This window comes from Rhinolophus ferrumequinum, unplaced genomic scaffold, assembly GCF_004115265.2.
Source record: "Rhinolophus ferrumequinum isolate MPI-CBG mRhiFer1 unplaced genomic scaffold, mRhiFer1_v1.p scaffold_23_arrow_ctg1, whole genome shotgun sequence".
Lineage (NCBI taxonomy): Eukaryota > Metazoa > Chordata > Mammalia > Chiroptera > Rhinolophidae > Rhinolophus > Rhinolophus ferrumequinum.
The window spans coordinates 14,403-37,961 of record NW_022680387.1 but is presented as its reverse complement, the minus strand read 5'-3'; the positions used below and the strand labels follow the sequence as shown (position 1 = coordinate 37,961).

The window sequence follows — 23,559 nt, the reverse complement described above, 5'->3', positions numbered from 1 at the left end:
CAAATAATCATATGTAAAGATGTCTGACATCATTAATTATTAGGGAAATGAAAATTAAAGCTACACTGATATACAACTACACACTTATTAAACCATCTAAAGTTAAAAAGACTGACCATAGCAAGTGTTGGCAAACATGTGAAGAAAATGGAATTCTCATACACTGCTGGTAGGAAAGTAAAATGGTACAACCACTTTGGAAAACAGGTTTTTAAAAAATTAAACATACACCTATAGCATGATCCCGCCATTCCACTTTCAGGTATTCACCCAGGAGAAATGGAAGTATATGTCCATAAAAAGACTTGTACACAAATATTCATAGCAGCTTTATTTGTAATAGCCAAAAACTGGAAGAATTCAAATATCCATCTATGGTGAATAAATTGGGGCATAGCCACATAATGGAATACTATTCAGCAATAACAAGAAATGAATTATTGATACACACACAACACGAATGAATCTTAAAATAATTACGCTGAGTGAAACAAACCAGTTAGAAAAGAGTAGACACTATGATTCCATTCATATAAAATCCTAGAAAATGCAAACCAATCTATAGCAACAGAAAGCAAATCAATGGTTGCATGGGGATTGGGGAGGGCAGGGAGAGATGGGAAGAAAGAATTATGGAGACGTGAAAAAACTTTTTGAGATGGTGGACATTTTGATTCAATTACATCTCAAAAATCTGTTAAAAAGAAATGATATAATTGGACAACTGGTAAAATTCTAATATCAACTCTTTATTATATAATATTATTGCGTAGGAATTTGATTTCTTCAGCGCAGTAATAATATTGTAGTTATACACAGAAGTGGTTTTGAATATCCAGAGAGGGAGCCATCTAGCTGACCAGGGAGGGATGGACTTTGGCAGATGCTGTAGGAGGCCGAGGAACATGAGGCTAGAGGAGTGACCAATCGATTTGACAATGTGGTGAAGACAGTCATTTGTAGGCTGACTCGTCAAAAGCAGTTGGAGCATAACGCTTTCCCATACTAATCTCGTGTAATCCCCTCCACTAGCTTTAGCATAATAGCAGATTTCTGATAGCCTGCCATATTGGAGTGGGGATGGCACAATTTAAGGTGCCGTAAGTTCTGTCATAAACTGTCAGAACAGGACCCTAGAAAACATATTTTTTAAACTGCAAGGAAAAAAGGAAAAAGAAGCCTGACCCTTACTTTACACCATATATAAAAATTAACTCCAAATGGATCATAAACCTGAACGTAACTAGATGACTCCTGAAAGCAAAGAGGAGAAAATCTGTGTGATTTTGGATTAGACAATGGGTTCTCAGACAAAATGTTCTTAGATAAGACACACAAAAAAACCACAAACCATATAAGGAAAATATTGCTAAATTGGAGTTCATCAAAATTTAAAAATGAAAACCTTCCAGTCTTCAGAGATACTTTTACTAGAATGAAGAGAAGCCACAACCTGGGAGAAGATATTTACTAAACATATATCTCAGAGAGAGGCCTTATATAAAGCACTCTTAAAACTCAATAATGAGATAAATATTCTATTAAAAATGCATTTGAACAGACACTTCATTGAAAAAGACATTTTCACATAAACAGACACTCAACATCATTAGCTATTACGGAAATGCAAATTAAACCCACTATGAGATACAAATACACACCTACTAGAAACTGAAATATAAGGATAGGGGGAAATGTGGAATAATTGCAACTCGTAGACTGCTGGTGGGAATGCAAGATGGTACAACCGCTTTAGAAAACAGTTTAGCAGTTTCTTAAAAAGTTAAACATGCACTTAACATATGATGCAGGAATCCCACCGTTAGGTATTTGACATCAAAGAAATGAAAACATATGTTCACATGTTTGTGACCAGCATGTGAGTGTTTTTAGCAGCTTTATTCATAATAGCCTAAAAACCAGAAACCACTCAAATATCCATTAACTGGTGAATGCATGTACAAACTGATATATTCACGCAACCGGAATACTACTCAGCAATAAAAGGGAGTCATCTACGGACAGGTGCAACAACATGGATGAATCTCAGTAGGGTCGTACTGAGTGAAGGAAGCCAAACACAAAAGGTTGCACTCTCCATGATTTCATTTGTAAGACATTCTGGAAAAGGCAAAACTACAGGGACAAAAATCAGGTTGGTGGTTGCCAAGGGCTGGTGGTGGGAGGAGGGACTGACTGCAAAGGAACGTGAGGGGCCGTTTTGAGGGGACAGAAGTGTTGTAAATCTCCAATGTGCTGGTGGTGACATAACTATATATTTTTCAAAGCTCACTGAACTGTACACTTAGAAAGAGTGAGTTTTATTCCATGAAAATTATACTTCAATAAACCTGACTTAAGAAAATAATAAAACAAACCTGAAAAAAAAAACTAAGTGAAAGTAAATGTATGAAAAATCAACTTACAGTTTTTCCAGTTGAAGGGACATCATGAGGACGCTCTCAACTGTTGTAAGTGACACTTGCGTCCTCCCCATGTCTCTGAAGGAGAGAATCCAAATGTGCATGACATGGACCCAAGACAAAAATTCCATACTTAAAAATGTGATTACTTTAGTGGTTACCAGAAGGTAACGGGGGTGGGGGGTGGGAGGTGAGGGTAAGGGGGATGAAATATATGGTGGTGGAAGGAGAACTGACTCTGGGTAATGAACACACTATGGGATTTATAGATGATGTAATACAGAATTGTACACCTGAAATCTATGTAATTTTACTAACAATTGTCACCCCAATAAATAAATTAAAAAAAAAAAGTGATTACATCAATTCTGGTTCTCTGTCAAGCCAGCTCGAGTTTACTTGCCATAGATGATCATTTCAGAGAGCTCTTATTGAAAAAATTTATTTGCATCATCAAAAAAATACCTTAGTGCTGAATAGTACATTCTTTTTATTTTTTCCCCATTATCCTACTATTCATTCTCAATTGCATCCACCTCTCAATTACTCTTTTTAAAATATACCAGGGGTGCCAAAAAATGTATACACTTGACTTGTATTCATCTTTTGCTGTTGGTATATATTGAGTACTACAAATTTACTATAGTTTTTCCTTTCTTAAAATGTGTATACATTGTGAGTGGGCACACTCTGTATATAACATGCCTGTTACTCCTCTTTGCTTCCTGGGGTAAATGGTATTTCTACATGCTTCTACACGTTCCATATCTGTATGTGTTCTTCAACACTGCTCCCTCCTCTGCTGGCTGTCTGGCCCATGTACATTCTTTCCTAATTATTTTCTGTGTTGATATCTCTTATTCAATAACCCAGATAAAATTTAATTTATGACGTTTTAGCCAAAATGCAAACTACTTCATCTTTGGTGAAAGTAAAAAAAGAGCAGAAATCATCTCACAACCCATGCGATTATGGCCATACTTACAAATATCTCAGTGCTGGCAATTTTAAAAGATACGAATCTTCAACAGTTGTCAGAGGATTACGATCAAGAATTCTGAAAAATGCAATGGAATTAAAATTATCTGCGCTTTTCAATACCTGCTATGAAAGTTTATATTCATCTTTTTGGTATGCAAGTTGAAGGTAAAAAACCATTTTCTGTCCTTACCTATAAAATCACCCTTCGAATCTATAAAGCACTATTCCTTTGGGAACTACCCAGTTCTCTAGACGATCAAGTGGAGAGGAGAGAGAAAGAAAAAAAGTGGATAGCAAAGAAAAAGTATGCCAAGGAACTTTTCAGATTGAAACCCCTAGAAGTGACCCTGCTGACAGGAAGCTCTTGCTCTATAGGAAATACTATTTCTAGTGTCCTCCTTAATTCAAGGTGCTTTTCTTTCATCTCCAGCAATTAAAAAATTCCACAGTTTAAACCACCCAGTTCAAGAGAAAAATAGCACCAATGCCTTGGTTTTGGAGCCAGAGAAGGGCTAAATGTCAGAGGAACTGGTGAAAGACATACTTCCATGATGTATTCCCATGTATTCTTGTATTACAGCCTTTGTAACATTGTACGTCTGGGACACTTGTCTGGGACACTCATCTGTTTCTTGGACTGTCAGCTCCTTGATGGCAGGGACAACCTTTATTGCCATTTTGTCCCTGTACCTGACACAGTGCCTGACTGTTACTAGGTATTTAATAAATGTTTGTTCAATAAATAACATTTTGTTTCCATATAAATAAAATAAACCAATGAGTTTTTTTGAAATCGATATTTATTCCAAATGCTGGACTGGATTTTCTTCTCATTTTTAAAAAACAAATAAGGGAAACAAAACAAAATACAAAGAAACAGGGAGAAAGAAAAGAAAATCTGCCTTTACCTTCACTCTACTCAAGAATCATTAGTGTACTTTTGCAGAATATTATAAAGATAATAATTATAAAGCTATCTATTAGGCTGCCAGGCATATGTGATAAGCATTTCACATTTAATCTTCCCAATAACCTTATGCTATACATGATATTACCCCATTTCACAAATGAGGAAACTGAGGCACAGAGAGGTTATATAACTTGTCCTAGCTCGTCAAGCTAGTAGGAAACAGAGCTGCAATTTGTAGTCAGGTCTGACTCCAAAGCTTGTGTTTAACCTCTATGAAGAAAAGGGGTTTAAAATGGCTGTTACTGTAACCTTAATTTTGAGACGACTAAATATAGAAATTCAAAATTTCATCTTTTTCAAATTTATCTGCCCATCTGAGAGAGCCTCTCTGAGAATTACATTGTCTGTTTTGATTCCTTTTCCCTAATCATCTCCAATGGTTAAATATTTCATTAGCCTATAGTCATGGAGACTTTAGAGATTTAACACCAAGTTGTGGGCAAAACAGTACAAAAGGTGCAATAAGGACATCTGAAAAGTCATCCCTAAAACAGCCACAAAAAAACAACTGACAAAAATTGTCAGAATCAACTTTTCATACTCTGGACATCTAACCGACAGTTTGCAGCAATCCAGGGAGCATTTATTCAAGAACAACGGCGAACTTCTGTAAGAACAACGATCTGTGTTGCTCTAACTCATCTTAGACCTTTGGCTCTCCACCCCAGTGGTAATCTTGAAAAACAGCCCATTTCCCCAGTACCAGAGGGAGCAGAATGGAGCGAAAGTTCCTTTAAAACCTCATTCCCAAAGAACTGTCACTTTACCTGTCTGGTGGTTCCCTGGAAGACCTCACTTGAAAGGCTTATCTTTGACCTGACTGAGAGCTGCCTACTGCTAAAAGCCTCTTCTCAGGGGGCAATTTGGAAAACAATTACAGGTAAACATTTTAACATGGCAGCTGCTGAGGCAATGGATAATAGAATACTTGGGGCACAAAATAGCCTAACCAAAAAGCTAAAGAGGCAGAGCTGAGAAATGAGATATCCATATCAAAAAGTGATGACAGTCCCCTGAATTGTGTCAACTTTTGTATGTTCACAGCTAGCTAAAGGAAACCAATGCTGGTTGACTAGGGGAGCATTGGGGCGAGTCTGTGCCAGCAGCTCCACTGGCCTTCATACGGTGGGCACACCTACCTCCTTGATGTTCTCAACAGTGGGGTCAATAATTCAACAGGGATAAGCTTGGCTTTTCCCTTGGTGTTCTTGGCACAAAACTGATGTACCACAGACAAGCCAGCATGTGACTGTGCTCTACCTGGATAAGGTATAAATAAGCTTCCTACACCGTAAAGTCCGTAGGCTTCTAAAATCATGGAGCTTTTTATTGTTAGAAAAAAGAAGTGACTCAGAATTTTTTCAATAAGCCATCAGCCTGCACCTGTGTAGGTGAATGAAGGAAAAGCACCTTAAATTCAGGAAAAAAAAAAAGTCTACTTAACATTTAGGATTCTCAGCCACTGCTGGCTTTCCATACTATATTTCATTCCTCAGTTCATCCGAAAGACACATGATTCTTACTACCATTCAAAAAGTGGTACTTTGTAAATAACCCTCTTGGCATGTCGTTGAGACGGATTTCAGACTGAAAATAGAGTCTTGACCACACCGCTAACTTGTTCACTCGGTATTTGTCAATAACGTAGAGACTTCATTCAAGAAGCTTACTGAGTTATAATTACCTGAAACCCAGGGGTGAATCAAGGTCTTGGGGAGCCTGAACCTCACCTATTCTGGGAAGTCCTAACCGAAACATGGAAAATTATGAATATACGAATTGCTGGGGTCCCTCCCAAGACCTCTGAAGGGGCCTATGCAAGTGAAGAGCCCTGGATCTTAAGCCTCATTCAGTTCTTGATAAATCCACGTCAAACTTATTACAAACTTATTTAATGCTGGGAAAATATTGTTCCAACTTTTAAACACCCCAGTAACATGTCATATAGATGATAAAATGACTTAACTCGAGGGGTGCCATCTTCCCTAGGCAACTTGCCTTTGGAAAGGGATGCAATAAAGTTTATATGTCACTATGGCAAATGATTTCTGAAGCAAATTAGCTTTGTCGACTAAAAATATTTGGCCCCAAACAAAGCAGCAGCACAGGCCCCTATACAGACTTTCTGTACTGTGACAATCTTCTGAAAGTAACCGTGCATTAGTTTTAGGAGTACAGCTCTATTCAGATCACATGAGGTGAGTATTAATTTATTCCTAACACCATGTAGCTCTGATTCTTTCATTACCTTTTGCTGACATTTAAGATGAACCCAGAAACTCAAGATAAACTCCTCCATGACGAATCTTTTCTAATCTACCATCCGTTCCCTACGTTGTCACCTCCCACACAGCCCGCCCCATCTTGTTACCCTGCTCTATAGGCGCTGGCGTGGCTCTCAGAGATGCTGACATGCAATGGTATGTTTGCCATCAACATCCATCTTCATCCTTTCAGTATGAAAGTAGCCTGGGGACAAAGTCCCTGTCCTATTCTCCTTTGTACCCTCAGCACGTAGTAGAGTGCTGACACACAGTGGGCATGGTACTCTGTGAATGGTTTTGAAGAATTCCTTAATTGTTATCAACTGTGATTCCACAATTTTTTCCCCTGTGTCGCCTTCAGAACTACAGTGAAACTCAGATTCTTATAAGGGACTCACTCTCAGTGGTACGAAATGCTTAATCAAGCTGGTAGTTTAAGACACTATATTGACGCTCCTAAGTCCTCTTGGTGGAGAGACCCAATGAGCCTACTCTCTGATGCGCTGACCAAAGGAAAACTGACCCTCAGTGTCCTGTCTCCCCAGCTAGACATTTCCAAGTTAATGAGGGAAGAGGGAAGCCCGATACAGTGGGGTATCTGCAGGAACAGTTACTCCGGCTCCACATGCACCCTAAGCATCTTCATCTAACCCGAAATGCACTCTAACGGCTTTCTAAACCACAAGACAGGTGAGACAGTCTTCTCCCAAAGTCAGGTTTACAAGAAGATCTTCACCTGGAGTCTAAAGTCCCTTTTAGACCATTGAACGTACCCACTATGATTTGCTTCTGTCACAGAGAAATCACAGAATTTTCCAGCTGAAAGGGAATGAAACCCACTGTTCTTATTGAGGAATAGTCAGGAAAGGAATTGGAATGAGGCTACCGCAGTGTATTTTCTTTAGGAGTATTTTTTCATACTACAGCTTAATAGAAACAGCATCTTTTTCCATAACTCAAAGTTTCCTATTGCCCACAGGTAGTTCACGTAAGAGGCATATACTTTTCTGAAAAATAATGTTCAAGGTGACTGGGGAGAGAAGTGCCCTGGGGCAGGTGTTTAGGAATTCTTTCTGTTTTCCCGTTTCAAAACACTCGTGGCTGAGAAAGCACCCACACCTTTTGCTCCCTGGAGAACTCTGCACTGAACTAATTCTTCCAGCTCTTTGCTGCATACATTTTAGCAGTTAGGTGCGTTGCCCACAAGCGGGAATCAAGGTTAAATTCAAAAGTGGGATTTCAAGGACCATTCACATGTGGGAGCTGCACCATTGGGATTCCCACGCCAAGGCCACCTCAGTGTTATTGGCTTGGCGCCTTTACCGCCCCTGCCCGAGATCAGAACCGGGGGAAGAGAGCGTGCCATCCACGAGTCAGGCGAGTCTCGTGGCCTCTTTGTACCTTTGTTTCCTCATGTGAAAAAAAATGAATGGATCTTAGGACATGTTTTTCAGAGTTCATACTGGGCTTATGCCAGCTAACCAATCGTGTATGATGTTGTTACTCGTATTTGTTTTTCATGTATTCATCTTCTATTTCACTTACACCTTGTGTAGAAACTGCATTCCGTGCCAGGCCTGAAACGTTCCAAAGCTCAGTTCTGTGATTGAATTGCACCCAAGATTTCTATGAAAAATAAACAAACACAAAAGACACAAGCAAAAGAAGATAAAAGATATTCTTTCAGAATGTTTATCCTTTGGCAGTGATTCTAATTTAGATACGATGAAACAACTCTCAATACTCCCTCCATACACTAAAGAAAATCTCCCTGTGGAAGATATTTGCTTATGATTTATACTTGCATGTTTATACATGTGGTACATTAGATACAAAACAGTAAGTGCTCAGCAAATACACGTATTAAAGGATCAGTATTTCTCTAGAACAGGGTTACATAACTTCAGCACTAGTGACATTTGGGCTGGATAATTCTTGTCGTGGGGGGCTGTCCTGTGCATGGTAGAATGTTGAGGAGCAACTCTGGCCTGTGTCCACTTGTGCCAGTAGCACAACTACACTTCTGACACCCCAAAATGTCTTCAGATTTTGCCAAATGTCACCTGGGTGCAAAAGCGCCCTGGTAGAGAACCAGGGCTGTAGAACAATTCATTCTGATCTGTGAGATAATTCTCACACTAATCTTTGCTAGAGACAAAAGGCTTGGCTACATAATTTTCGTAGTTTTCCACTAACAAAATGTTAATATTTCCAAAAAAATAACATCAAAGTTTGCAATTAACTTTTATAAAATCTCCAAATATAAGGAAGTTATATTTATAACTTACAAATACTGCAGAAAAGGTAGCGGTTCAAATGTACGTCTTTCAATAGATACTATTCTATTGCAGGACAAATCTCTAGAAAAAGTAAAAGAAAAAGATTGCCTCAATTAGCTATCAGATATCTAATTAGTAGGAATAACTAGTAGAGGTTCGAATGATAATATTGAATAAGTAGCTTTTGTCTAAACTCTAAACCTTATTTGAACCTTCCAGAGTCCCTAACTCTGCCCTCCACTGTTGAGAGTCCCACCTTCATGGTCTTCATAAATAAAACATACAACTATATAATCTTGATAGATTTTGAAGGTAATCTTTCCTGAGAGCAGAAGAATTGATTACATGACCTTTTGTGGTCTCATCAAACTCTGGATTATGAGATCAAAGTTTTTATATGTAATTATAATTTCTAATATTAAAAGGAATACCTTCATATTTACACACTTCTCTTGGTTTGGTTCTGTTCTTCCAGGCCAATCAATACCAGAAGAAGGAAAAGATACTCTTTCACTTAACTTGCAAGGATGGTACTCCTCTAATATATCACTTTGAACTAATTCGACTTTCTAGCATAAGAATAGAAATACATTTTTGGTTTTCTATTATCTTAATATTCCATGAATTTATCTGCTTCAGTTGTACAGTGTAAGACAGCAAACAACAACATGCCATTGGATCTTTATTTGAAAACACCCAGTCCTGACTATAGTTGACTCTTATTGCTATGGATTCCAGCTTAGCTCTTCACTTTTCACCTCGATGGGTATAGCTGTCTTCTGACTGGTGTTTCTATCTTGTCTCCCTTTCTAACCCACCATGAACACTGTCACCAGATTAACTCTCCGGAAGTGGTTCTCCAATACCAGCATCACTCAGGAACTCGCTGAAGATGCAAATTCTCAGCCCCGCCCTGGACTGACTGAGTTAGTCCTGTGGGGTGGAGCCTGAGTTTTAACAAGCCCTGGAAGTGATTGCCTTGCAGGCTGAAGTCTGTCCTAGAGCACTGCTGTGACAACATGGTAGCCGGGCTTGTTTTCCTTGGCTTGGACTTTGAAGCCCCAGACTTGGCTCTAATCTCCTCTCCTGGCTTGCACTCTACAGGGACTCAGGGTATTTTTCCTGTGTTGTGCCTCTCTCCTACTCTCCTCTGTAAGCTTATTCTTTCCAAGATGTCAGTCTGATGATTCCCAGTGGCCCTTCGAGGTCCCGTTCAAACAGCATGCGCTAGTAACATCTTCCCTGATCCAACATGAAGTCTTTGCTCCCTCTTCTGTGCTCCAAAACCGATTTGCATCTCTCATTGCCCATATCTGTTTCTCCTTTTTAATACCGTTAACTATTTTTGCATCCCATTTCCTCTGAGCAGAAGCTCCTTGAAAGTATGGACTAGGTCTTGCTCATCTGCATTGTCTGCCATGTTTAAAACTGACACAGGGACATAATGCACACTCAAATATTTACAAAATGAACAAATAGCTGGGGAGTGAGTGGAAGGAGGAAAAGGACTGTTTTAAAAGAAATGTAGTTTTCTTACTTCATGGCTCCCTCTTCTGTGCCTCGGTAGTACTTTGTCTGCAATTTAGTGCCTGTGCACTATGGTTTGAGCTCAAATATTTATTTTCCCTGTGAGATCGTGAGATCCTAGAAGGGTGGGAACCCTGTCTTACCTATCTTGGTGGCTACCATACTATGTACAGTGCTTGGCATATTCTTTGTAGCTTTCTTCTTGATTGGCATTTTAAAAATGAACGAGAATCCTTCTGCTAACACGAAATAACCAGTTTACAAAGTATCACAGTAGAAGTAATGAACGACCTAATCGAGTGAGCAGTTACCTCATTTTTCCTTCAAAATGTGTTCATAAGGTTTGGAGCCCAGATGGCAGGGGTACCCAAGAAGATCGATACAAAAGTGGTCCTCTGCCTAAGGTCTGGAAAGTTTCTCAATACAAAGGGCTGTTTTTAGTGTCGTTTGGGGCTCTTTATACCTACTTCCCTGAAGCCTCGTACATTTGCAAGAAGAATCTCTTTTCTAAGAGCATCGTTAATTAGATTAATACAAATTAATGGCATACACAGCTCTGGATTCATGGACAAAGGATAAACATTGAGCTTTTCTTGCCCTGTAGGTGACAATTGGAGGTTAACTTGAATTCCTCTCATTTTACTAAATCAACTTTTGAAAACCTTTTCTGTCAAGGCCCAACAGTAAATATTTTAGGCTTTGCAGGACACATGTAACCACATTTTCTTCTTTGTTTCTAAATCATTCCAATTGTAGTTGCTGTATAAAACGGACCACAGGCCGTATTTGATCCATGGGCCATAAACTAAATATAAATAGAAGCAGATGGTATGTGAACATTTACATAACAAGGTTCACAGGGGTGTCGACAATTATTCAGACCTCATTACCACTGTCCTGTATAATGGAAGGGCTGTTCCTAGCTACATCTCGTCTGTATAATTGAAAATTGAATATGAAAATTAAATAGGAGGTATTTAATGCAGGGATGGGCTGGAGCCCTGTGCAGACTTGCAGAATTGTAGAATTTTATTGCTGGAAGAAACCGTAGAGATTATCTCATTTGAAACCCTTATTTATTTTACTGCTAATATAACTAAAAACTCATAAATAAATATAATAAACTAACTTACAAATACTGGAGGGATAGGAGGCCTTCAAATGAATCCTTACGTAATTCACTCAAATTATTTTCGCTGAGAATTCTGAAAAACGAAAAGGTTATTTCCGGATCAAAATGCAAAATAACCACAACTATGTCCTACACAGAACTATATTTGGGAGAAACCTGGGTAATGGTGCCACCGAAATACCCTAATTCTTATTTAACTTAGGGCTGGTGAGCGGTGCTCTGTTTTCAGTCAAACATTCTCCTCATGTCCTCCTTTGTGTCCATCTCACTCCACCCCCCTCTACACCCTTATCCAGTGTTCCCAACAAATCGCATATTCATGCCTACGTTCTAGATCACGAAGTCTCTGTTAGAACCCAAGACTGGGTGGCACCAACATTGGCAGAACTGCCATTTCCTCCTCTCTTTCCCCAAATCTTATGAAATTCTTATACAGAACCATATCAGGGATGCAAGCAAAGTCATTCCATTTTACCCCCTTTAAAAATTTTTTTTGAGAACTAAAATGTACATAAAATGCATGCAACATAAATGTTCACTTGAATAATTACAAAGCAAATACCTGTGTAACACCTTTCATGGCAAGAAAGAGCACTGCCAGCATCCCAGAAGCCCCAGCGCTCCCGTTTCTCTGACTCCCTAGAGGTCACCACTGTGCTGACTTTGATAAAAATACCCTTGCTTTTTAAATGTATTTTTACCTATTAAATGTCAGCCATAAAAAACAGTTTAGTTGTGCCTCGTCTTGAACTTTATAGAAATGGAATCCTATTAGATATATTACTTCCTCTGTTGCTTCTTTCATTCAACAAGATTGTGTAAAGTCATTATATTGTTGCATGTGGCTGAGTGTGGTGAATTTCAGTGTCTAGTGTTGCATGTCCAGCTACATGTCACTGCTGAATATTTGAAAGAGGCTCGTGTGACTACTGAAGAGCTGAATATTTAACTTAATTTTAGTTGATTTAAAACTTAAACTTAAAAACTGATAGTTAATGCAATTATTAGAAAACATGAAGAATGCTAGCAACAAGTTGAGTATGTGATGTTACTTTTTCAACTGTAAATTTTATAAAATCTAAATACAGATCAAGTATTTCTGATACACATTTAGCAACCAAATTGAGACTTCAAAGACTTAGTATGGAAAAAAGAATGTAGACTCTCATTAACCATTTTTATACTGATTACATATAGAAATGACAATCCTTTTGATAGTTTGAAGACTTAATGTGAAAAAATGCAAGAATCTTGCTAATAATGTAAAAAAATGATTATGTGCTGAAATGATAATATTTTTGATAGAAAGATTAAAACAAATATAGTAGCATTTATTTCACTGTTGCATTTTACTTTTATTGATTAAGTGGCTACCAGAAAATTTAAGATGACTTATGTGGCTTGCATTATGTTTCTAATGAATAGTATTCCATTGTATGACTATACCGCTCTTTATTCATTCTGCCATTGGTGGATACTAAGATTTTTCTAGTTTTCAGTTACTACACAGAGTGCTGCTTTGAACATTCTTGTACTTGTATCCTGATACAGATTTGCCTGAGTTTCGCTAAGATATAATAGGGCTACAAATTTGTTTTCCTCAGAAGTTATGCTATTTCAAGTTGGCAGATTGAAACATGCCAAGTCCTACCCCTCGGACCTCCACCAAAATCCCGAACAATAATAGAAAAGATATCATTTAAAAATCACAACATACGTGAATTAGCTCAAAGCCAGGGAGCAGCTCCACAAAAGCTCCCCCCACCAGCAACATTCTGGGAGCAGCCCAAAGACTTCCGCCCCTTGGACCAGGCAGCAAATGGTGTCTTCCTCCAGGGAGGAGCATCTGGTATTAGAAAGGGGGCAGGGTTCCAGGAGCCTGGAGAAAAAGTACTCATTCCCTGACTAGCCACCAGAAGGCACCTCCACCTCTTCCTTATTCTCAGGGGGATCCATGGGGAACAACAAGCCCTAGCCGTTCATTTCACCTCTCCCCTAAAGCCGGAAAACAGAAGCAGTAGCATCTCACTTACAAAGATGAATTGCACTCGGGAATGACCAAACAATGTGAGACAGCCAACTCCATTAAGGACAGAGAACAAAAACAATCTCAGGAGCTTATAGCCAATGAATCAGAGTTAACAGAGAAAGCGCAAGAGGACTTCAGAATAGCATAATTAATATCCTCAGACAGCTGTTAGCACGTAACACATCTACTGAAGAGAATCAACTCAAGCTTATGCAAATGAGGTGTTATCATTAATAATGATAAAAAAAACTCTGCATATGAATAGCAGAAATAACAGTTGAAGAATAAGTGAGAAAACTGAGAGGTCCATCCAATGATTTCCCCATAATGAAAAAGGAAGGGACAGGAATGATCCACAGACAAGCCTGCCAGCTGGGTCAGCCCAGGAATGCTAAGGCCTTTGCTTTACCTAGTCTCGCAGTCAAGACTAGAAACATGCTTGGGTCAGAGGGTGGGGGGAGTCTGCACCCATTTCCTATGGCTGATGAGCAGGAAAGCACATAGTGTCATCAAGAGAGGAGTGAGGGAGTAGAGAGCCAGTACAGAAGAAGCTCTAGAAGATGTCAAAGGTAAGTAAGTGTCTCTTGCGGGGAGAATCCCCATCCTTGCAGCTAATATTAAGTTGTACATCCTTTAGGAGCCTTGAGGAGCTGAGAACATGCTATGTTGCCTTGTGAAACTATAATATTTCTATCATGTCCTGCATTTAAAACATTCTACTTTCCCCCTCACAGTGTCTGTTGGCCACGTATTTAAATGAATTCTATCTCATAACTTAATTATTTTCTCATAGCTTAATGCTTTACTCATAGCTTTTGACAAAATTTTACTGCCTGGAAACTGCAACTGAAATCAAGGAGAGTTCTCAGTTATAAGGTAGTTATATTGAACAGAATATACTTTCACACATTGAAAACAGACCATGAAAATAAAAACTCAAAAACTTTAATTCCCACAAAGAACTCTGAGTCCTGAGAATGCATCAAAGACCCTGACCTCAATTTGAAATTGACAACATTAGAAGGAACAGCCGTGAGGGTGTGAATATGTGTGAAGAAGGAAGGGTCAACAGGTGATGCTATGATTGATTGTGTTCTCACCTCCGTTAGGTAATGGTTTCATATTTCCATGAAAATGATCCGAGAAGAAAACACAAATCAATATGTCCAATGATGTTTATAGTAACCCTTTTCATAACTATAAAAAGTTGGGAAAAACTCTCGTTTCCCAATCACGTAACAAAACTGTCTGTGTATAATATAGATGATATACAAAATGGTCATAGGAAATAATGATATATGAAAAAAAACTAAGCCAAACGAAAGTTGTCTATACCACTTACTATTTTTTTTTCAGAGCGATGTTTTTGTGAGCTCTGTTAAAAAAACTTTTATTATTTTTTTTCAGTTACAGTTGACATCCATTCTTGTTTTCTATTAGTTTCAAGCACACAGTGTAGTGGTTAGACATTCATATATTTCATGAAGTGATCCCCCAATAATTCTAGTACCCACCTGGCACTATACATTGTCATTAGAATATTATTGACTATATTCCCTGCACTGAACTTTACATCCCCATGGCTATTTTGTAACTGGCAATGTGTACTTCTTAATCCCTTCACCCTTTTCACCCAGCCCCCAAAGCCACCTCCCATGTGGTAACCATCAGTATGTTCTCTGCTTCTACGAGTCCATTTCTCTTTTTTTGTTTGTTTGTTTTATTCTTTACATTCCACATATAAGTGAGATGATATGGTATTTGTCTCTCTCTGTCTGACTTAATTTCACTTATCATAATACTCTCTAGGTCTATCCATGTTGTCACAAATGGTAAGATTTCTTTTTTTTTTTATGCCTGAACACTAATTATGTCTTTAAAAACATATAAAGCTGCCGAGGACAATAAGCACAGAGAAGAGATGGGGCTGATCCTCAGGTGTTTATGACAACGTCTTCTCTGATTGGCTGATGCCCATGTCAGACTGTTTGGTTAGGAGTTTGAATATCATGGTAAGAAGGAAGTAACTAATGAGCTTCCTTATGTATGTATTTCCTTATGTATGTATTTTATATCAATTGGGTTTCTTTTTATGAAGTTGTTTGGATGGCTGGATAGTAAATTTTTTAAAATAATTAATTTAACCTAGAAGGAAAGTTTAGACTAAGAATGAGTCAGTCACCAAAAAATTCCCCCAAAAAGAACTTCAAATAAGTAACTAAGTGGTATAAAATACATTGATCTGTAGAACTCCAAATATTCATTTTGCGTGAAGCACAAAATTTAAAACTACCAGGAATCAGAGTTCAAGCCAGATCTAAAATTTTCTCTAACCATGAAGATGCCAAAACCAGGCATGAACTAACATTTAAGAAACATCCATGATTAACCTCACAGAATAAATAAATGTTATTTATTTCTTGTGCCAAATAACATTCATTTTGCTTACAAGTTTGGGAAATAAAATCTCCAAGTCAGATACTATCATGTGAAATATAAACTACGTATAGTTTTGGGCAGCTGGGTGCTCAGGTGATTGCAGCGCTGTGCTCCTAACATGGAGGTTGCCGGTTCGAATCCCACGTGGGCCAGTGAGCTGCACCCTCTACAGCTAAGATTGTGAACAACAGCTCAACCTGGAGCTGGGCTGCTGTGGGCTGCTGTGGGATTCCATGGGCAACTGACAGCCTCAGCCGGGTGGAGCGCCAGGCTCATAATATCAACAAGGGCCAGGGAGCTGGGTCCTACACAGTTAGACTGAGCACAACGGCTTGAACCGGAGTTGGGGGTGGGGGTGGAGGTGGCGGTGGGGGTGGGAGGGGAACTATGTATAGTTTTAAAGAAATACATACTCGTAAGTTAAAAAAACGGCCTGGTTGTAGCATTTCCTCTTACCAATAAACACCAGTCCACAGGTGGTCATAATCCCTATTTTTAGATTACTAGCCCTATTGTCTTTTATTATTAATTCAGAAGTCATTTATGACTTGTCTACTGAAGTTGAACTAATGACATGACATAAACTCTCACAAAAAAGTGCCAGTTAATTACTTGAAATGTAGATATTTTTTCCCAAAAAACTTACATGCCTAAACTTACTTTTTCTACACATCATTAAAGAAAGATAAACAACAAAAAAATGGACAAATGACAGGGCAAATTCCGAGAAGAAATAATGTTCAGTAAACATGTAAAGATAATTAAATTCACAAGTAATCAAAAAAATTCAAATCAGATGGGACCCTTTTCATTCACCCGTGATCAGTTCCGCGAAAAATGGAGAACAGCACTGGTGGCGGGTATGGGGAATGAATGCTGTCATGGCCTATTGATCTGAGTGTGAGTTGGCACAACTTCTTGGAGGGCAATTAAAAGTTTATGTCTATATAGTCTTCACCCCAACAATTCCATTTGTAAATATCTGTTCTACAGAGACACCTGCCCACGTTCACAAAGACGCATGTACAAGAATGTTTGTTGCAGCAACACGTGTAGCAAGAAAACTGGACAAAATCTGAACATCATCAGTAGGGCAATTATTCAACTGTGATACATCCATACTATGGAATATTATGCAGGAGTTTAAATGAATGGGGTAACTCTCCAGGAGGCACTGGGAAGGAAGGTAACCTAACACACATCATGAGGTGAAAGAATCAAGTTGTAGGATATTACCATTTATGTAAAAAAGGATGAAAATCACACAACAAACCTATTTTGTTATCTATAAATATGCCTGTAGGCAAATGCATGAGAAAAGGTCAGGAAGGATATATACTACACTCAGAGTAGCAGTTACCTCAGGGGTGGGGGCCGAGGGCACCAGGAGGATTGTCACTATGCCTGTTATTTCGTTTCAATATGTTGAGAACATAATCATGTATTATTTGTCATAATGGAAAATCAGCTTAAATTGACTCTTATTTGAAAGAGGGCCTGCCAAATTTAATTTTTAAAATAAACATAGAATTGCAATCAATAGAGATTCATTTGAAATATGGAGGGGAAATATCTTATCTCGGAGTGATTGACTTCAAAATTCTGGACCAAGATTGATCTTACCAAGCAGTAAGTTTTTGTATTCATAGGTAGAGAGAACATACTCACAGTTTCTCAACCCAACGATATGACTTCCATACACTTTCATCAATGTGAGAAATAGAGTTTCCTTGTAAATTTCTGTGAAGAAACACAGTTCATGTCCTTCAATAGGTAGCAAAAGAATGAACAGAATAAGTAAAAGAATCATGGCAGACTGGTAGGGAATATTCACATGCAGAAACTGCCAGCTTTCTAATTTCCACAGCTATCTGCTTCCCAGTTTGCACAATTAATAAAGACATAATTGTGGGGCCACTGGCCAAGCAATGAGGCATCTCCTCAGAGCATGAACTTCCTATCTTGGGTAGGCAATGCCCGTCAATGACTTTGAATGTCATTTTTCCAAGATCTTGTGTCTAACACGACTCCTTCTACAAATCAATGAGAACATGATAAACTATCCAACAGAAAACGGGCAAAAATATTAATAATGATTAACAAATAAACATGAAGAAACCTTATGCCAGGCCACACCAAAGCATGGCTCAGTGGCCTCTAGTGAAATCGCTCCAGGGGTTAGAGGATCCGGGCAATTTCAAATGAGAGGGACTGATATGGAAAGATCTCAAAGACATATTGCATAGCGAATAGCACAAATCACCGAGCGAGGAGCAAAGTATTACCTCATGGGGGGGAAGTGCAAAGAAGGACAGAGATGGGAAGGAAGGACACACAGCAAAATGACAACAGGAGTGGTAGGGAGGGTTGGGCTGGATTTTCACATTTTATCCTAATATTTCTGTGACTTGAAAAACAAACAAACAGTGAGAATGTAGCCATGAATGACACATGTTTAAAAGACACTGTTAAAATCCTGAGGTTCGGTTTCAGCCACTAACGCTGTGGATGACTTGGAATCTTTATGTTTCGCTTTGTCCTCTTTCCTCAGGAGCAGCTTACCTATCCAGGTTATATACACAATTTTCAGGAAGGTCACACAAAGTCAGACACCTGTCTGCCCCTCTGCCTAGTGGGCATTTCCACCACCAGAGGCCTCTGATTGCTTTACACTCACCAATAAAAGATACCTAGAACTGAACTCATCTCCTTCAAACTCTCTCCTTCCCAACTGCTGTATTTCCACCTGTCATCCCACCATCACTCTCCTCATCAGCCGGGACGGGAGCTTGACAGGCTCATATTTGATTTTTATCTTCCCTACACACCCCAGCCCCAACTCTAGCCAGTTCTTCCTTTACAGTGGTCTCAGGATTTTCTTTCTACTCCTGTCACAACCACTCTGATTCAGCCCCTTTTGACGTCTCTCCCAGATATTGCTAGAGCGTTCTCTTTGGTCTCCCTGAATCAAGCTTTTCTCTCCAGACCACTCTACATATGGAATCTAAAATAATCCTCTTATTTTAATCATTTGTCGCTCTTGCTTGAAAACTTTCCGTGGCTCTCCTTATCTCACAGTGGAACTCTCAAACCCGTATAGCTGACAGCCAAGGTTTTCATAATCATGTCTTTCATTGCTTCCTAACCCAATTCTTTACAGCCAGACCGTCGGTCTATTAAATCCTCATCATTCCGGCAGCCATGGCTTTGCCTAGACTGTACTCACCCTTTTCCCCTCTATTTACAAACCATAGCCATTCTTTAAGTCCTAGTGAAAGTTCTAGGTAATCCATACAGCTTTCCCTGACCTCCACACCACAGTGACCACAGATTCTGGTGAGATACAGCACCTATGGTCTGTATCTCCTTTAGTACTTAATTATCCATCACCTCCTTGTTCATGTGTATCTCCTTTCTTCCCACCTAATATTGTCAAGCCTAGAGAAAATGTCATACTTCTGAGGCTGTAACAGTCCTCAGCCCTGGGTTGGGCACAAAATGGGTGGTATACATAAAACATGAGTTCTGGACGTAACTGAGGGATGGATCATAATGATAGCTAACACACACACACACACACACACACACACACACACATATATGGTAGGCACTGATATAAGTGCTTTACATGTATTCACTCAGGTAACACTTACAACAATCTTATGACATGGTAACTATCATAACACCTATTCTACAGATGAGGAAGCTGAGTCACAAAGCTATAAATGGAAAACCTGGGATCAAACCCAGTCAGCCTGGCTCTAGGATCTCCACGCTTATGCACCATGTTGTATCACCACCAATGAGACCGAGAGACGGACATGTTGCTCTAAATGGATGGAGCAAAAGTGACAGGAGAGCCGAGTTTAAGGAATGAAATGATGGGGCTTAAAAAACGGAAGGAAAAATAATAAAGTCAATTACTAGTGAAAGACTTGAGAAGAGGGGAACATTAGTAAGGAGGAGAATGAACATAAGGAATAGTTGACGAGCCTAAAGTCAAAACAGAAAGTGAGTCACGTGGGTTGGGGAGGTGAGAAAGGTCCAGGAAGACGCTGAGGGAAAGGCTGAATGTCAGGCAGGATGCAGAGAAGGAATGAGGAAAGGGGATTCTTACACGATGGTGAAGGTGCCATTGTAGCTGTGGGACTCGAGCTCAGGCACTCTGCGGAGCCGCTGCTCTGGGCTGAGACCTGTGCACGACAGCGTCCCATCTCGACAAGTGCACAGCTCACAGATGTCGATTTTTGTGGAAGCACTCTGTTCAGTTGTTGCAGGAAGTGTCTCAGGTGACTCTGGTTGCGGACTTATAGTAACATCCAGGTCCACAGGTTGAACCATGACTTCAGTCGTGTTTGGATGCTGGCTCTGAACCTGCTCTGGATGTGGAAGTGTCACCTCCAGGTGCCTAGAAGAAGGAGCTATAGTCTTGGTCAGGGCTGCAGACTTAGCCTCCGTGGTAGATTCTGCAGTTATGGCAAGGGCCAGGTCCAAAGGGGGAACTGATCCTTGAGTTGGAACTGTCACCTCCTGATACAATGGAGGTTGTACTACAACCTTCTTAGGTGGCTCTGGGGACTGTTGTGCGGTCTCCTGCTGGACTGGAGATGGTTCCACCTTCTCAGGGGCCTCGGAAGGCTGAGCCTGGAACCCCTGTTGTGTCGGAGAAGGTTCTGCCTCCTTAAGGGGCTCTGGAGGTAGAGCTGGGGAACCCTGCTGGACTGGAGATGATTTTGTCTTCTCAGGGGCCTGTGAAGGGGCCTCCTGCTGGCTAGGAGTTTGGATCTCTTCAGTGGGCTCGGGAGTTATGGAAAGCCCCAGATCCACAGATTTCATTGTGACAGGAGGCGATATTGGATGATGACCCAGACCTAGAGGGGAGAATGTCACCTCAGGATGCACTGAAGGTTGATCTAGGACAGCCGGGGAGGATTCTGGAGGCTGAGCTGGAGTTGAAACTCTCAGTTCATCATGCTCTGGAGGTTGAGCTGCTTGTTCCTGCAGGGTTGCCAAAGGTTCTACCTCCCTTGGAAACTGAGCTGGGGTCTCCTGCTGGGTTGGAGAAGAGTCTGCCTCATTAGGGGCCTCTAGAGGCTGAGCTGAGGCTTCCTCCTGGGTTAGAGAAAATTCAACTTCTAAAGGCTCTGGAGGCTGAGGTGGGGCCTCCTGCTGGACTGTGGAAGATTCAACATCCTTAGTAGGCTCTGGAGTTACAGTAAGTTCCACATCCAAAGATTTAAGTGTGGCAATGGGCAAGTTGGACTTATAAGCTTGAAACAGTCCTGCAAGTCCAGGTACAATGTCATTACTTACTGGAATGGTAGGGAATTCGGGGGCTTGAGTTGGTGCCTCTTGCTGGACGAAAGAAGATTCGACCTCTTCAAGAGGCTGTGCAGGCTGAGCTTGGGACTCCTGCTGGATTGAAGTAGGTTGAACCTCCTCAGGGGGCTCTGAGGGCTGAGTCAGGGCCTCCGTCTGGAGTGGGGAAGCTTCATCCTCCTCAGGGGGCTCTGAGGGCTGAGTCAGGGCCTTCATCGGGAGTGGGGAAGCTTCATCCTCCTCAGGGGGCTCTGAGGGCTGAGTCAGGGCCTTCATCGGGAGTGGGGAAGCTTCATCCTGCTCAGGGCGCTCTGAGGGCTGAGCCACGGCCTCCGTCTGGAGTGGGGAAGCTTCTTCATCCTCCTCAGGGCGCTCTGAGGGCTGAGCCAGCGCCTCCACCTGGAGTGGGGAAGCTTCATCCTGCTCAGGGCGCTCTGAGGGCTGAGTCAGGGCCGCCATGTGGAGTGGGGAAGGTTCGTCCTCCTCAGGGCGCTCTGAGGGCTTAGCCACGGCCTCCGTCTGGAGTGGGGAAGCTTCATCCTGCTCAGGGGGCTCTGAGGGCTTAGCCAGGGCCTCCATCTGGAGTGGGGAAGCGTCATCCTCCTCAAGGCGCTCTGAGGGCTGAGCCAGGGCCTTCTGCTGGGTTGGAGAAATGTCAATCTCATTAGTGATTTCTAGAGTTACGGTAACCATCAGACTCCAATATGACAGCTGAGGTTCATTCTGACTTGGAGATGGAATATGTCCCTCATGCTGCACTAACTGTTGAGCTACAACCTCCTCTGGAGGTTTTGCTGGGGCCTCCTGAGGGGTTGGAGAGGGTTCCCCTTCCTCAGGGGTCTCTATAGGCTGAGCTGGTGCTTCCAACTGGACTGAAGGAGATTCAACCTCTTCAGGGGACTGTGTAGGCTCAGCTGTGGCCTCCTCAGGAGCTCAGGAGGTTTATCAGCCCCTCCCCGCCCCCCAGAAATCCTCAGGTAGCCCAGGAGATTTATCTACCCCCTCAGAAATCCTCAGGTAGCTCAGGAGGTTTATCTGCCCCTGCCCCCCAGAAATCCACAGGTAGCTCAGGAGATTTATCTGCCCCTGTCCCCCAGAAATCCACAGGTAGCTCAGGAGATTTATCTGCCCCTGCCCCCCAGAAATCCACAGGTAGCTCAGGAGATTTATCTGTCCCTGCCCCCCAGAAATCCACAGGTAGCTCAAGAGGTTTATCTGCTCCCCCACCCCGACCCCTGCCCCATCCCCAGGAAATCCCCAGGAAGCTTCTCTTCAGGATCAATGACATCCATACTGGGATCTAAATAATCATCCTGCAGCTTCTCCAGAGCTGAGGTGTGTTTTCAGGTTGCCCTGGAATTCCAACAACTCTGGCAAGCATGGCAGCTGAGCCAGATCTTGCTCCAGGTGTGGGGGTGACACAATAAGCTTTGCTGGCTTTGAACTGGCTCTACCTAGAGTTGGAACAGGTATTTCAAATGTGTGGTGAGCCTGATCTAGACCTACAGTCTGAATCTCAAGTGGAGGAGGCGGAGTCACGGCCTGACTGTGATCCCAGCTGAGCTTTGGAACCACCTCTGGGAGGCTGTGATGCTGGGTTACCTTGTCCTTAGGATCCTGAAGTCCAGCAGCAAACTGATCTGGCCCTGGGGGAAGCTCTCCAGCGGCATCCGGGAAAGGAACCAAAGGCTCAGTCAACTCCTGAGGGGAAGCCACCATCTGGGCTGCAGCGGAGGAACCCAGGAAATGAAAGCTCCCCGGGTCTGCAGGGGTGGTGAGCACATGGGGTGATGCGGGTGGGAGGTCAGAGGAGTGTAAAAACCAGGGCTCGGTGTGCCCTGGGGCATCGGAGGTCAGCCGGACAGGGTCCAGGGCCAACTCCGGAGGCTGAGCTGCCATGACCAGCGGCCACAGCAGTTGCCACGTGAAGATGAGCGCTGGGGCGCAGAGGCTTAGCCAAGACATGACGTGCGAACGTCGAAGGTCCATGGGCGCAGCGAGCGACCAAGGGCAGTGCGGCTCCAAGCGGGAGCCGGACCACTCTGACAGCCTGTGACCTGTGAGCCCTGAGCAGCCCCGCGTCCCGCCCTCACCTGGAGTCCCACCCTTCATTGTCGCCCCTTTATTAGGCGGGGGCTGAGATGGGCTCTGCGCAGGAGCGAGGCCTTTTCCCAAAATCACCAGGGTCGGAGCGTT

General features: G+C 41.6%; 1 protein-coding gene across 1 annotated transcript; it reads right to left on the bottom strand.

Moving 5' to 3' along the window:
• Nucleotides 1–769: 769 nt before the first annotated feature.
• On the bottom strand, nucleotides 770–23,511 carry LOC117019964 (leucine-rich repeat-containing protein 37A3-like; the record flags this gene model as incomplete). Its single annotated transcript, XM_033102204.1, has 9 exons — nucleotides 22,716–23,511; nucleotides 20,162–22,235; nucleotides 17,713–17,784; nucleotides 11,578–11,649; nucleotides 8,927–8,998; nucleotides 8,184–8,264; nucleotides 3,409–3,480; nucleotides 2,427–2,501; nucleotides 770–911 (listed from the first exon to the last, which is right to left on the bottom strand). Coding segments are annotated over exons 1-9 (3,420 nt in total), but the record flags the coding sequence as incomplete, so codon positions are not given.
• Between the last annotated feature and the right edge of the window lie 48 nt (nucleotides 23,512–23,559).